The 14,365-nt window shown below is 40.2% G+C and overlaps 1 protein-coding gene across 1 annotated transcript in view; it reads right to left on the bottom strand.

Annotated features, from left to right (window-relative positions):
* Nucleotides 1-14,365, bottom strand: part of LOC138027598 (hapless 2-like) — a 22,309-nt gene extending 7,944 nt beyond the window's left edge. Inside the window, exons 1-10 of the mRNA XM_068875146.1 lie at nucleotides 14,101-14,365; nucleotides 13,238-13,384; nucleotides 9,989-10,144; nucleotides 8,255-8,397; nucleotides 7,103-7,271; nucleotides 5,514-5,636; nucleotides 3,149-3,291; nucleotides 3,025-3,067; nucleotides 1,300-1,487; nucleotides 530-641 (exon numbers count right to left, since the gene is read on the bottom strand). Of these exons, the coding sequence (XP_068731247.1) occupies nucleotides 530-641; nucleotides 1,300-1,487; nucleotides 3,025-3,067; nucleotides 3,149-3,291; nucleotides 5,514-5,636; nucleotides 7,103-7,271; nucleotides 8,255-8,397; nucleotides 9,989-10,144; nucleotides 13,238-13,384; nucleotides 14,101-14,283 (1,407 nt within the window). The 5' untranslated portion in view covers nucleotides 14,284-14,365. The remainder of the gene's footprint in view (nucleotides 1-529; nucleotides 642-1,299; nucleotides 1,488-3,024; nucleotides 3,068-3,148; nucleotides 3,292-5,513; nucleotides 5,637-7,102; nucleotides 7,272-8,254; nucleotides 8,398-9,988; nucleotides 10,145-13,237; nucleotides 13,385-14,100) is intronic.

The raw sequence follows: 14,365 nt of genomic DNA, 5'->3' as shown, positions 1-14,365 counted from the left end.
AGAGAACATTTCGCTTGCCAGGACGGTGATGTCTTCCAGATTTTCAATACTGATCATCTCTAATGGAAAAAAGATACTTAGCAACTAAAATGTGGTTGTGTGAAGAGAAGTTAAAAGGGAAAACCGCTCACTTCCGGTTGCCGTCCGCGTCTCAAAAACGTGAGTGCTTAAGCTCCCCAGTCTGTCAGTTGGTTTTCCAACGCTCATCACTGCTAAGATCCGTTTTACTGTGACTTCGGTTATATCCGTCTTACCTGACTTAAGTCCGTTCTCCCTTAATTACTGTTTGACCAAATCAAAAGTGGATTTAGCCTGATACCCAGTTTCATCAATAACACGTTTTCATATCTTTACAAATACTTGACATAACGATCACAACCGTTTCTTCACAAAGAATCATTATGGGACTAACTTCCACTTGGCTAATGTATTTAATTACACTACGCCCCACAAACTGAAGCTAAGCTACACTGCCCTAACTCGGATCACCTCTATTTATCTTACATTACTCCACGCAGAGTTGACTTACAGAGAAATCGGCAGTGACGTAACCAGTGTTCTGAACGATGACATACAAACGGCCATCTTTAGAAAGAGTTTCAAAATCCTGAGCGTAAGCTTTTAAGATTCTCCCAGATGCTCTAAGAGATAAAAACATCAACAGATGAAATATATCAATAACTAATGTATTTCTCAACTTCCTTGGAGGAAATCTTGATAACTTTGGAATAAAGCAGGAATTCAATATTTTTCGTTTGAACCTGCTACTTTTTGTGATTAGATTTAAAATCCCCCATCAGAGGCTAAAACAGGACCAAATATCTATTGGCTCTCACAGGTTTTCCCGAGCTCGACGCAGACTGCATGTATTCTGTTTGCGTCTCCGGTTGGAGAATTGAATGAATTGCGTCTGTTGTCACTGACCAACCTCCACTTATGTCCAGGTTTAACCCTAATTAGATGTACGCCCAATTTTGACATCCAACACAAAGTGTTCCTTTAAGTCTAAGCATTTGCTTCCTATTTTCAACAATAAGGCAAGGGTAAAGGTTAGCGTTATTTTTAGCTTTAGGTAAATGCAGCAGTTAATCTTTACTTAAAGAGCAGCATTTGGGGGACGCTTTGTGACATAAATTGTCTCTATTCTGAGACACAAGTGATGTTGAAGTTGGCGAGAAGAGCAAGGGGACACTTCGTGACGCTTATTGAAATCCGCGTGCATCTAATTAGGGTCAAACCTGGACATATCTCCCAACCTGGTTATCACATTGGATTAAAAACCTCTCTTAGAGACCCGACCTGTTGTAAATGAGAATAATGTCATCAGCGCTGATTTGCAAGGTCACCATACTGGTCATAACTTCGTCGATCTCATAAGTCAACATGAATTCTTTCTTTCCACCAACTTTGGGGCGGTTTTTGAGGCCAACCAGCTTGCCAAATTTCTCCGGAAAATAGAGTGGAGTGATGCCTTGAGTGCGACGAGCCTAAAGGGAGGAAATTAGCAACGACAAATCGAGGATTAGGTCAAATTAGAAAGGACCGGCGTGGTAAAGAGAAGTTTAAAGATTTCGGTGATTCACAAAACGCAGACAGTGAAATGAATCAACCAGAGGTAAATGGAGTGAAGTTAATACAATTAATATGAATTGGCCTGACTGGCTGAGAAAATGACGGGAAATGGTTTGGCCAATCAAGAAATGAGGATCGCTCCAGGGCTCGGTTGTTCAAAAGCCGATTAACGCTAATCCCAAATTAAAAATTAACCAAGGAATTTATTTCTAAACTCTCAAATGCTGTTCAAGGCTGACATTCGACAAAACTTTACATTAGAAGAATTCGATCTTGAAAAACAAAAATAAGCAAAAGAAACTTTCACCAAAAACTTGAAAACGTGGAAACAAAGTTAACGCTAATCCTGGATTAAGTTAATCGGCTTTCGAACAACCGACAAAAAGGCGACAAAAGTTGCCAGACACTGAGTGCAAGGTGATAACTGTGACAGTCCTATTCGCTTGCGTTTCTTTGCAAGAATCACTTTACTAGAAGATTATAGCCCGGACAAACAAGCTAGCACAAGTTTTCAGTAATATTCAGTAGCTTTTGCTATGTAACAATAATTTTTCCGGCTTATCAAGTTTCGAGCGCTTAGCTTCTTGCGTAATTCGGCAAAAAACAAGCTCCGACACCAATCTATACCATATTGCAGTTTCACGTCATTTACATGTAAATACTACAACTTCTACAATCCAACTTTTTTTATCCTTAAAATGTTTTCTATGTGCTAATTACTAGTAAATAAAACTATTAAAAAGGGAGATCACCGTGCTTGTTTCTATGCAACACGACGACAAATGGGCAAACTTGGCTTCAAAATGATCATTTTCCGCGAAAGGACTTGGGCCAGTGCCAAAACGCACTTAACATTGCCTGCGAGCAGGCTCTTTTGTAACTGTTATGTGAAGCATCAATTCTCTCGCGGCTTCGCCGCGCGCACGACACTTACAAAAGACAATACTTTAGTTTATAAAGAAACTGTGGTGCTGCGTCGGTGGGAGATTGAAACAGAAATTTATTTTATCAAACGAGTTGATAAAGGTCGAATAACCACCGTGAAAGATTTGGAAAGCAAAAGAGACTGCTCACAGGCTATGCTTGAAAGCTTTTGAACAACAAAAGCGGCCTTTGTTGTATCTCTTCAGATGGCCAGCGAGGAACGCTGCATATCTTCGAAGTCGCAACGTTATGCGCAGTATGAGATGCGCTGTGCGAAATATGGGAATATCTTTAAGCTTAATGAAGCACTTGTTCGAAAGTGGTTGGCTCTTAATGACATACTTGTAGCATCTTCATCTCGCCAATCTAATGCGGGGTTATGTATTTGTCATAAAGTGTCCCGCCTGACAACTTTGCATGTGAAATCTGGGTGTGTTACTATAGCAACTAGGCCAGCCTCTCTCCAACACAATAACCCAATAACCCAATAAACAAGGTTCCTTAATCCACGTGTCACATCCAACTAACCGTGTCTTCCTTAAAGTAATCGGATGGCTGGTTATTCAAACACCTATAAAAACAAAAATAGTAATTCCGGCTTTTAGTGTAATTAATTTGAATTGATGATTCTAGAATTTAGAGTCGCACTCACGCGCCCCGTTTTTGCTGGCATCCGGCTGGTTGTTGATTCCTAAAAGCCGTGTAGGTCACACCAATCTTGTCACATTGGTGAGGCCCTGTCGGCTTGTAGTTGACTTCGTATTTGTCAATTATCAAATAATCGCTTGGTCCGTTCTGTCGATGGAGAAAATAAACAGTGATTAGACACTCAACAGAAAGGGCGATCCGGCCATAATTTTTTAACGACAACCAAAATGATGTTTGCATGAAGATATAGTTTAATTTTACGAGGATCATGACATTAGCATGGTGTCTGTTGCTTTGTTTAGGGCACAGGGAACTTGCGCAATGACTACAGTAGCAGGAAACGAAAAGAATGAGCAGAAAAAGAAGCTTTGTACGCCTGCTCGAGCGAATTTCTGGTCAATAGATTTGTTTGCCGTCGCCTAGAAAACGGGGTAGTTTTTGACGTTACGTCATCGCCGTCATGTTGATGGACGAAAACAAAAGATCTCACAGTAGCTCCTCTTATTCGTTCACCAGCAATTGTACATTATCTGTGTCTCCAGAGATTGCTTGCAAACCACCTACAACAAGCAAGGACGTTAAGTGCTACTATGACGAAATTCGCATCTTTCCTATCTATCTGAGCCATGTTAGAACATAAACATGTCGTCTGTATGAGAAGAAGAATGCTGTTTACCATTTTCAAATATCTCTTTTTGTTCCAGAGATATTCAAGTTTTTAAAATATGCAAATTAGCCAGGTGAAGGCGCCATAAACGCAACAGAATTTTGATCAAATATGACGAAGAAAGATATCTCAGCCAATTTGTATCAGAAATGCTTGATTCTTAGCAGTAAGATTCTAGTAGAAGTGCTCCACAATACAAGCATACCAGTTTTGTTACCATGGCAACATGCTGGTATTAAAGCTTTGCAGGCCACCTTTGGCATACCCTTTTGATATTTGCCAATGGTGCCTCATCTGCATGATCCTGCAAGCATATATATATGTTAGGCCAAGTTTGTGGCCTTGTTAAATGTTTTTCTAGCATAAGATTACCAAAAATATTGAAATCAGGTTGGAGGGGACTGGAAAAGAGTGAGTTGCCATGGGAACCAATTTCTTTATAGCCGTGCGTGTGTTGCCTGTAGAACTATTAGCCCACCAAGTTTCAATGATCTCTGCTGCAAATTGACAGAGATAGCTCTAATTATATATCGATGTTATGTTGGGTTGAGTCAATAACGTCATCTTCCTATCATTTGCATATGTTACACATTTTTCAAACCCAAATATCTCCAGAACCAATGCTGATATTTCCAAACGGTAAACGGCGTTTTTCATATTTCCGGGCATTCTATGTGGTAAACCTAAAAACTCAAGAGTTAAAATTTGATCATAGTAGCACTTTGATTAAGCAGGGAAAACGACAACATCTAAGTGAACGTTATCTAAAGATATTGTTTCCCGTTATTTTAATAATTTCGTGATTACTCCAAGTCGTTCGGGATGGAAAATGTGTATCAAGCATCCCAGGAATTGGTAGGAACGGCGGAGAGGATGTTGGGAGATAAAATTGAAAAGTTGTTGCCAAGTGCTAGCGCCCTTTAATCTCGTACCCAGATCTCCCACGGTCATCCAGTGACAGAGTGAGATCTGGGTACGAGATTACGTGCCCCTCACATAACCTCAAATTTGGTTATATCACCTCGTGGCCAGAACGAGAAAGGCTTAAAAATGTACCAAAAAGAAAAACACACGGTCAGGGCGTGTGGAGCTTTTGTTTCGGTCGTTAGAGCTTTTTTTTTGGCGTTGTCGTAGCCAGCATTGTTGTTGTCTTTTGCTTTAACTCCGTACCAATGTGAAATGACCAATTTTGAAGCTTAGAAAATGTCAGCCTTGAGCCCAAATAATTTTCGATATTTTGATTCCTCAGAAACTCGCACTGGTTCTAGCCTTATCAAAATCGTTGCCATAGGTGGTATGCCACCAATCTCTAGAGACAGATAACAAATGAATGATGTAATGTAGAATTGCTGTTTGACGAAAAAGAGGAGCTAATGAGAGTTGTTTTGTTTTTGTCCACCAACATGGCGTCGATGACGTAACGTGAAAACCACCTATAGTGATTCAAGTTTTCACCCACGTGATCAGTACACTTGCTTTTCCACCGAAACAAAAGGAAACTTTTGTATGATAAAAGAGCTCAATTCCCGGAGGATTAGTTGAGGACACCAACATGGCCGCTGTTTCATTGTTAAGGGACACCAACATGGCCGCCGTGACGTCACGTGAAAACGCTCCATTTATCTTGTCAGGTCTTTTCATTTTGTCCGAGATTGTTGCTCGTTGGCTACTCGCGTCCAAATTAAATAATTTTTCTCCTTACCATGACTTGCGGGTGATTTTTGGGGTCGATTTTATCTGTGATGTGCGGAATGAGCAAGAACTTTTCAGTCAGAGTCGGGAACTGCCTGTGGGTCTGAAACTCGCCGATATAACTCGCAAGAAGCTTGCAAATGAAACAAACACAAAATCGATTAGTTGGGAAGCAGGGATAGCGTGGGTTAAGTCCGTTGTTGGTTCTTTTCTCTGCTCGGAGAGGTTTTTCTCTGGGTTCTCCGATTTTCCCCTCTCCTCAAAAACCAACATTTTAAAATTCCAATTCGATCGGATGCAGCCTGCTACAGCACCGCCATTAAGTGCTACTATGATAAAAAAAAAACGTCTTCCTTTTTTTCTTTAGATTTTGAAAGTATGATTGCTCAACACTTTACTGGCAAAATTTTGGGCTTTGATTTCTATGCAATGGCTGTTTACTTTGAGTGTAAGTTTTGGATTTCGCGGTCCGCCATTACTCGCGTTCAAAACTGACCGATTGGACCTCAGAGGGTTGGATCTAGGGAAAAGTGACGTCATTGGCTCACTAGCTTACAATTTCAGCGTGTAAACGCTGCTTATTATACATGCAAAACACGAGTCTGAAAGTCCGAAACTCCCGTGCTGCATATTACTCACGCATTGCAATCTTAAACTGTGGAGTCTGTGACGTCATTTTCTCCTTGATCCAGCTCTCTCAAGACTTTAAAGTTAGTAATGGCGGACCATTAAATAGGAAAATTCCAGTTAAAATAAATAGGTATCTTTTTGAAATTAAGGATTAAAACTTGGGTCAGTTACTGTTTAGTTAGCATAGTTTTGAAATCTAAAGAAAAATGAAAATTGATTTTTTGCTCATTGTAGCACTTTAGTTAAAACCACTTTCGGGTGTGTGGAGCTTCCTGGGTAAATATCGATAGCTTGACTTTGTAAACTTCTAGGGTAAGAAAGAAAAACCATAGGCACTTTCGTAGGCTGTACCAACACTATAATCCACCGATTGCCGCGGAAGTCTGGAGTGTAGAGCTCCATTCTTTTCAGAATGTGGTCAGCCTGGTCTTTCCATGGCTGCTGTCAATGCTGAATCTGTTGCTGCCTCCCAAGTGGATGCTTTTCCAACCATAACACAATATTGCAACGCAATGTAAATATTTATATGTTGTAAACAATTTCATTAGGTTTTTCAAAAATTAATTTTTGTCCCCTTTTCTATTTCATCGCTGACTGTTTTAGTATCCTGATAGTCTCACGACTTCTAAGATAGTTAAATATGTATGTTTAGTATAATTACATTGGTAATTTTTGAAAATTCTCGTTGCTGATTGGTTGCCGTTAAGGTGATTATTACGTGATAATCAGCTAAGCGGTTTTCCAAAAATGGCCGCAAGCCGTTTGGTCGAGGTGACAAACGACGAGATTAATTGTTTTAAAGAAACTGCATATTTTTCAAATAATCACCTTGTAATCATACTAAAACAATTATTCACCACGCCTTCGGCGAATAATTGTTAAATGTATGAACGCTCACCTGACACAAGCGAAAAAGCGCGGGAAAATTGTTTACGTAACGCAACCAAGCGTGACAGTGCTTTAACTCACCCTGCCGTATTTGCCTCTTCCCATGCGCACATGCGGTCCAATAACAATCTCGCCACCGGGTACCCACTTGGGTTTTGAAATGTTGCCAACTTTTTCCAAGACTTGGTCGAACGTTTTCACGTGAATTCCGAACTCCATTTCCCATCTGCCGAGCTCATTCACAGTATACCTGACGCACGTAAAATAGAAAACAACTAAGCGGGTTAGTTTCTAACGAAACTAGGGAATTTAAGAAACGGCGACGGCTACGACTACGACAACGCCACAAAACAATAATATCATTGGTTAAAAGAGCATAAATAATCGTGCTGCACGTGCAGCACGGATTTTAGCAAGTATCTTAGCGGTCCTCTGCATAACGACGACGTGAAATCACCAAATTTGAGGTTTTGACGACAACGTAAGCATGCAACAGAGAATCTTTCATTCTCTATTTTAACTCTGAAACCGCTCGTACCAATTTGTTTGTAGGATACTTCGCCCACATTGTAGGACGTGAATGAGACTGAATAATCGCGAAAGACTTATGATAGAGCCAAGTTATATTTTGAGGTGACGTTTTCGTCGACCGTCGCCGTCGTGTTCCCTATTATGGTGCTGCGACGGTGGCAGATTAAAACAAGAAAATGTTGTTAAATGATTCACGTTTCGAGCGTTAGCCCTTAGGCAGAGAGGTCCGTTTGGCTAATAGTTCAGACCTCGGTCGTTCACTTCCACCCGAAGACAACACAGTCCAGCTCATCTGAAGAGTTACAAAAAACAAATAAGTTATCCTCTGGAAAGCGATTTATCTAGAAGATAGTTCTCTTTTGCCTTTTGAACAACCGAGACCAAGAATTTTCGGTTCAGAATCAAATGGAACATAAATCTTCACTTCGAAAACTTTGCACAACCCCTCGAGGGGTGATTTTGTGATATATCGGATTTTCCGAAGATTCTCGATTCCATTGGGTATTTCATTTCAACGAGTCGGGCGCGATTCAATTAATTGATTAAAAAAAAGTCGGTATTTTTTGTTCTGAGCGAAAGGACAAAAACTACCGTTCAATGAAAACACGAAAATTTTAGGAATTTAGTTTTTGTCCAATGGATCACTCGCATTGACAACACTAAATAGCTTTTATGGTCTGGACAACTTGCAAGTGAACTTACCATAAATCGTCATATTTCATACAGTGGGCAGCGGCTTGTACCTCGGAGAAAATTTTGCACGAGAGACCAGCGCGACTGAAGGGGGTAGAGTCTTTGAATGATCCGCGCCATTTGTCCTGTTCTGAACACCAACAACAAAATCCCTATATATGAAGCAAAAAACAACTGCGATTAGAAACGATCCTGCGCCCTCAGAAGGGACTGACTTTTCAGTTCAGTCAAGTTCTTAAACAGACTCAAGGAATCCACTCAGCCCCCAGCGTCTCCTAAATCACTTTGGATGGTATCACTTGGACATTTAGGCAGCGTTTACACGAACCCGGTTTCATTTGTAACCACATCGTTTTCGATGCGGTTACGCCTCTGTTTACACGACACCGATGGAGACTATTGCCAAAACCGTGCCGATTTGAAACCGCTGCCAAAAGTGCAGCGTTTTCAAAACGATGCGGTTTTATCTGTCGTGTAAAGAGCGAAACCGCATCGATTTGAATACGGTTACTATTTTGGCGTGTAATTTGCATTGTTCAATTCAAAATAGTAAATTTAGCATGTAGTGCAGCGCTCGCTTATACCATCACGACTTGGATTTTCTGGCGAAAACGGTTCCGTGTAAACACCTCCAAACTGCATCGATTTTGACGCGGTTTCGAAGTCATGAAACCGTGTCGATGTGAAACTGCGTTCGTGTAAACGCTACCTAAAAGTCATTTAGCATCTCTATGGGTCATCATTTAATAAAACACAATATGGTTATAGACTGTGTAGCGAAAAGTTGTACGAAACCATACTACGTACTGTCCTTTCGTCAGTGGAAAAAGGGACAGCAGCCCCGAAACGTCTGGCTTTATACAACTTTAACGCTGGAGAACACTAACAATTTTTGACTTTTAATCATTCGATAAATGCGGTCTTATTTTTTGTAGTCATGCTATATAACATGGATGTTGTCACTACAGTGAGAGAGTGTCTAATCGACGTGGGTGGGTGGGTCGTGGGTCCCTAACCCTAACCTAACCCTAACCCTATCCCTTTTTTTAATCAACGACTGGAAATTCTCGAAACAGACAAGACCAGGACCTAAGACCTAAGACAATTTTGGATCGAGCACTGAGGGAGCTAATATATATCTTTTTTTATCTTCAAACAAACACGACCCACCACCCACCTACCCATGACCCACCCACCCACGCGATTTAGCCTCACCGTTCAGTGATAGAGCTCAGTGTAGAGCCGCTAGAATAATTTCAAAGAATATATCATCTGATGCATTGAATTTTGTTTATCGGTCTACAATTACACGACACTATGGAGAAGAAATACTCAGAAAGGGAATCTGAATGAAGGTGCTCACAATGCATGCCAAATGTTTAGAGGGAAAGAGATCCACAGTTGGCGGGCGACGGTAGAAGATCAGCTATTTCCACATTTTCCAGGTTAAATCGCGGTACTTTCAAATAATCTTTACAATGTAAAAGAAGATCGCAGAGTTCTAGCAGGTATATATGGTATCAATAGATCAAAGATATACTGTGGTGTTACGCCATTTAAGGCTCTCTAAGTCATGATCTTTATAAGTTATTGTCTTACAGGAACGCGCAGTTATTCAGGCAGCCAGTAGAGTTGCTTTAGTGCAGACAACCAGCAGCATTTTGCCCAAAGAAATTACGTAGATTTTTGTTTTCTGCTCACAGTAGCAGATTACATAACGAAAATATTACTTTGTGTACGTACCTGACTATCCCATATTTTATTTCCTTCCGAATCATAATCGAAGCCACATGTGGACTCATCCGTTTCCCAGGTGTCATCACAGAGATTGCGTGACCCTGAAGCCCATGCTCCGTTATCACTGACCAACACCTCCTCCTCGGGCTTGTTGTTGACGGTCTTAAACATTAACGAAAGAAAAATATAACGCTTACCACGAATCCGGCAAAGGTCGGGTTGCCCTCGTTGTAAAGAAAAGCACCGTCACACGTGAAAGTGTTATTGTTTCAAGTCTTTTTTCTGTTTTCTTTACTATATGTGAATCTCACAAGTTTTCACACCGAGGGTGAGCTGAGAGGCCGCCGAACGAACTTCTCTATTAAGAGCACTAGACTAACATGACAATGTAATATGATGTAATAATTTTGCCGCTTTATGGTATTTACCAAAACAGCATCAGAAATTTGCACATGGCCAAACGAGAAGAATCACATGACAACCTGAGTAAAAGCCCAGTAATACGGGCAACATTATTCGTGCAACAATGTTGCGTTGCAAGTTGAGATGGTAGTGGGCGCAACAAAGCAAGTCAACTTGCAACGCAACTTTGTTGGGCGACAAGTTGCACGAAAATTGTTGCCGACATTACTGGGCCTTCACATGTAATTGACGTACCATCGAAAGACTCAAATGTCGAAATCAAGAACGTGGAATTTCTCGGCATGTATTTCACACTATATACGCTGCAATACATGACATAAATGTCCAGGTAAGTTCAAGGATCCCTTCTCTCAATTTCGTCAGTAACACGCACTTCAAATATATAGATTCATCTCATCCATTGAGTCCAGGGTTCGTACGCTTTTTTCAACTAAAAATTCAAGGACTTTTCAAGTACTTTCAATGACACATTTTCCATTTTTCAAGGACTCCACGCACTGCAAAATCAAGCGATAAGCAGCTGTTCATATAGCTAGTGTGCGCCGACTCTCCCATGCTCGAAATGTCAACATCCTTCATGCACACAATGCATCGTGCCTTGTGTTTGTCACCCTTGACTTCGCGTAGCCACTCTTTGTACAGTGGTTTCTGAAGCCACAAGTCCCTGAAAAACACACTTTCCCATTGTTGTAAATCTTTTATTCGTGAAACAATAGCCGAACAAACAACACCCACGCAAACAACAGGAAGCACTCGAGGCACATGGCTTTTCGCGGAAAGAGCGAAGACTACAAAACATTTCATTGGCTCATAGAATTACAGACATTGAACCAATCAGAGCAATGAATATAACAAAGAACAGGAAAATGTACTCGGCGCTTGATGGACGTTCGGAGAGTTGTAATGATCGTTTTCACTTGTTTTTTTTTTTTTACTATTATGTGTCGCTACTGTTCTGCCAGTAGCATATATTTTCATATTAGGCACTCTAGAATCTAGGATGGATGAACTTAGCTACAAGTTTCAAGGACTTTCCAGCATTGACTGCAAATTTCAAGGACTTTTAAGGCCTTGAATTTTTATTTTCAAATTCAAGGACTTTCAAGTACTTTCAAGGTGCGTGCGAACCCTGTGAGTCCTTTTACGGGAACAAATGAGCCCAACGAATTGACATGCTCCCAAAAAAAAAACTGTGTGGCTTCATAGCTCAGTTGGTGTTTTTACAATGACTGCAAAAAATCTCGCGCGCTCATTGGCTAATCTTTATTGTCAATAAGCGGACAGACACATAAATTTATAATTTATGCGAGGATGACGCAATTTTGCTCGCCTCAGATTGAAGTTTCTCGCATTTTTGTCTCGCGTTCTTCTCGTGTTTTGACTTAATTTTGACCCCTCTGGCTTTATGTTATTGTAAAAAACAAATTGATGTCACTTTTTCATGCGTCTGTCCTGTTATTGACAATGAATTTCGTCATAACATTGTCTGCAGATCCACTCGGCTATCGCCTCGTGGATCCACAGCTACTTTGACAACGTTATGACGAAATTCATGATCAATAACAGGACAGACGAATGAAAAACTGATATCAATTTGTTAAATAGAGCATAGTGAACCGGCATCGCAGACTGAGGTCATGGGTTCGAATCCCGTTGAAGACACCTGAATATTTTGGGTGTCTGTAAGAGACAATTTGTTTAAAGGGTAAATGTCATGCTAAATTTGCTGTTTTTAGGTCAAAATGGGTGAAAATCAAAATTAGTACTTTCGCTCACACCTACAACATTCCTGACAACCACCCCCCGAAAAGATAAGAAATATACTTTTGGCACAAAGTGCTATACTTCGTATGTAATTTTTGGTGTTTTTCTGAAAACACAGTCTCCAAACTTGAAACAACTGGCCAGTCTTTTCAAGTTTCAATAGGCCACTTGCACTAAGAGGTCACGTGACCAATGCTTCCCTTAAACAGTGAGTTGTAATCTTGCTGTTGCCAAAAATTGACAGAACACATAAAAATTATCTTACACGCGAAATTTGAGAGGAAACGAATTGAAGGGAGATATTTTATGGTACTTTGATTTTTCAACAAAGTAGCATGGTTTGTCTTGGCCGCCATGTTGGAGGGCATACTCTTGCCCTCCAACATGGCGGCCAAAACTACTTTTTGCTAATATCTTGTTAAATGTTTGATAGTTGAGTTCAGATGTGCCATAAACGTTACCACATCATCTTTTCAACATTTTCCTTAAAGTTCAAGTGCAAAATTTGTGTCAGAAAGCGGTAATTCATAATTTTAAAAAAATCAAGTTTTGGTCACGTGACCAGCTACGGACTTTCTCATTTTAAGCAAATAGTGCGGGTTTGAAAAACCAAATCACTATTATTTTGTTTAAGAGATGACCCACTAATAGTGTTTCGAAGGCAAAATCATGTAACTTTCATTTTCATAAAAACGATGTCACATAACCCCTTAGTGCAAGTGGCCTATACATTTCCATCCTCTCCATCCTTGGCTGCAAACAACAAAGAATAGCTTCAGTGCACTTCAATGGTCGTTGGCAACAAAAAAAAAAACAGCATTATTTTTTTATTTTCACTGATGCAAGGACGTCTTTTAGTGTTTTGAAGTTTGGCTAAAATAGCGTGACACTGCTCCCTTGAATTGTCCAGATACTGTGACGATCTTTTCTAGAATGATTTTGTGTATTATGAATGGTAGATTAAATGATATGGATGCTGAATTGTGACAACGCAAAGTGATGATGTTGCAAGCAAAAAAATACTAACATAAAAAAACAGTAGCTTAGTGTGATCTAATAGTAACTTACTCCTCTGTAGTAATATGGATACGTCAGGTGTACAGGGGTCTTGGCTAGAGTTATGATAAACGGATTGTACAGCCTAGCCTGCTCTCGTTCCACTTCATCGTAAACTTTGCTAACGTTCGACACCGTCTTCAGCATCTCTGTACCATTCTATAAAATGGGAACAAGTTAGACGCAGAATTAGTTGATTCATTTGTTGTATCTACAGAAGGACGAGGCAAACTCCACCCACAAACTCATCCAACTCGTCCCAACTCGTCGCATTCATTTGCAAAGACAAACCCACCACAGACCGAAATCGAATCAAACTCCCTCGAAAATATCACAGTCATAGCACGCCCCGAGTTATATTACTGTGCTGTAAGAGGTTTTAAGTACTTTAAAGTTTATTTCACAAGTAAGTCTTCCAAATATTTCTTAAGCCCTTAGAAAATCTATGAAACCCAACCCGATTCCACAATGAGGTCACATTTATACTCCTCCCATCCGCCAGTGCGGAGGACGATTAACAACCTTCGACTAGTTAACAATTAGTTACGGTGATCCGTTTCCTTGACTAGTAGAATATCGAACCATTTCAGCTCCAAAAAGTCACTGGAAATCTGCTAAAAATAAAGAATCTCCAAAATCGATCGACAGGACTCTTTTAATTAAAAGGAATCAGTTTTTCTCCCTTTGGGAGGGATCATCTCATCCAGATGAAGTTCGGATAATAAATAAAACAGTGTAAAATAGTTGTAATTATCATTACCGAGACTGCTATTAAAGCTTGCTTGGTATTATTCGCGCTGGGTAAGATGTGACCTGCATTATTTATCGTGTAAGACTTACAAACACTATAGAGATGATAAAGAAAAATTTCTTACCTGCCCGCTTCGGACTGACATTGTAACAATAAGCTTTTTCTCACAAGCTTTTTCGTACACAACGCTCATCGGGTCATCGGCGCTGCCTGTATTTTCACATATAGTGATGCTACTTTTAGCGATCAGATCGGCGTGTGAAGACGGAAGACAAGCCAAGAACACAAGAAATTTAAATATCTTCATTTTTCTGCACAGCTCTGAGGTAATTCCGGTCAGTTGGTGTTATAAATACTACGAAAAAGCTAAACATTTTGATGGGACTTTG

This window comes from Montipora capricornis, chromosome 12 (genome assembly GCF_036669925.1).
Source record: "Montipora capricornis isolate CH-2021 chromosome 12, ASM3666992v2, whole genome shotgun sequence".
NCBI classification, from domain to species: Eukaryota; Metazoa; Cnidaria; class Anthozoa; order Scleractinia; family Acroporidae; genus Montipora; species Montipora capricornis.
Note: the sequence above shows the minus strand (reverse complement) of the source record. Positions and strands in the feature narration are given on the sequence as shown.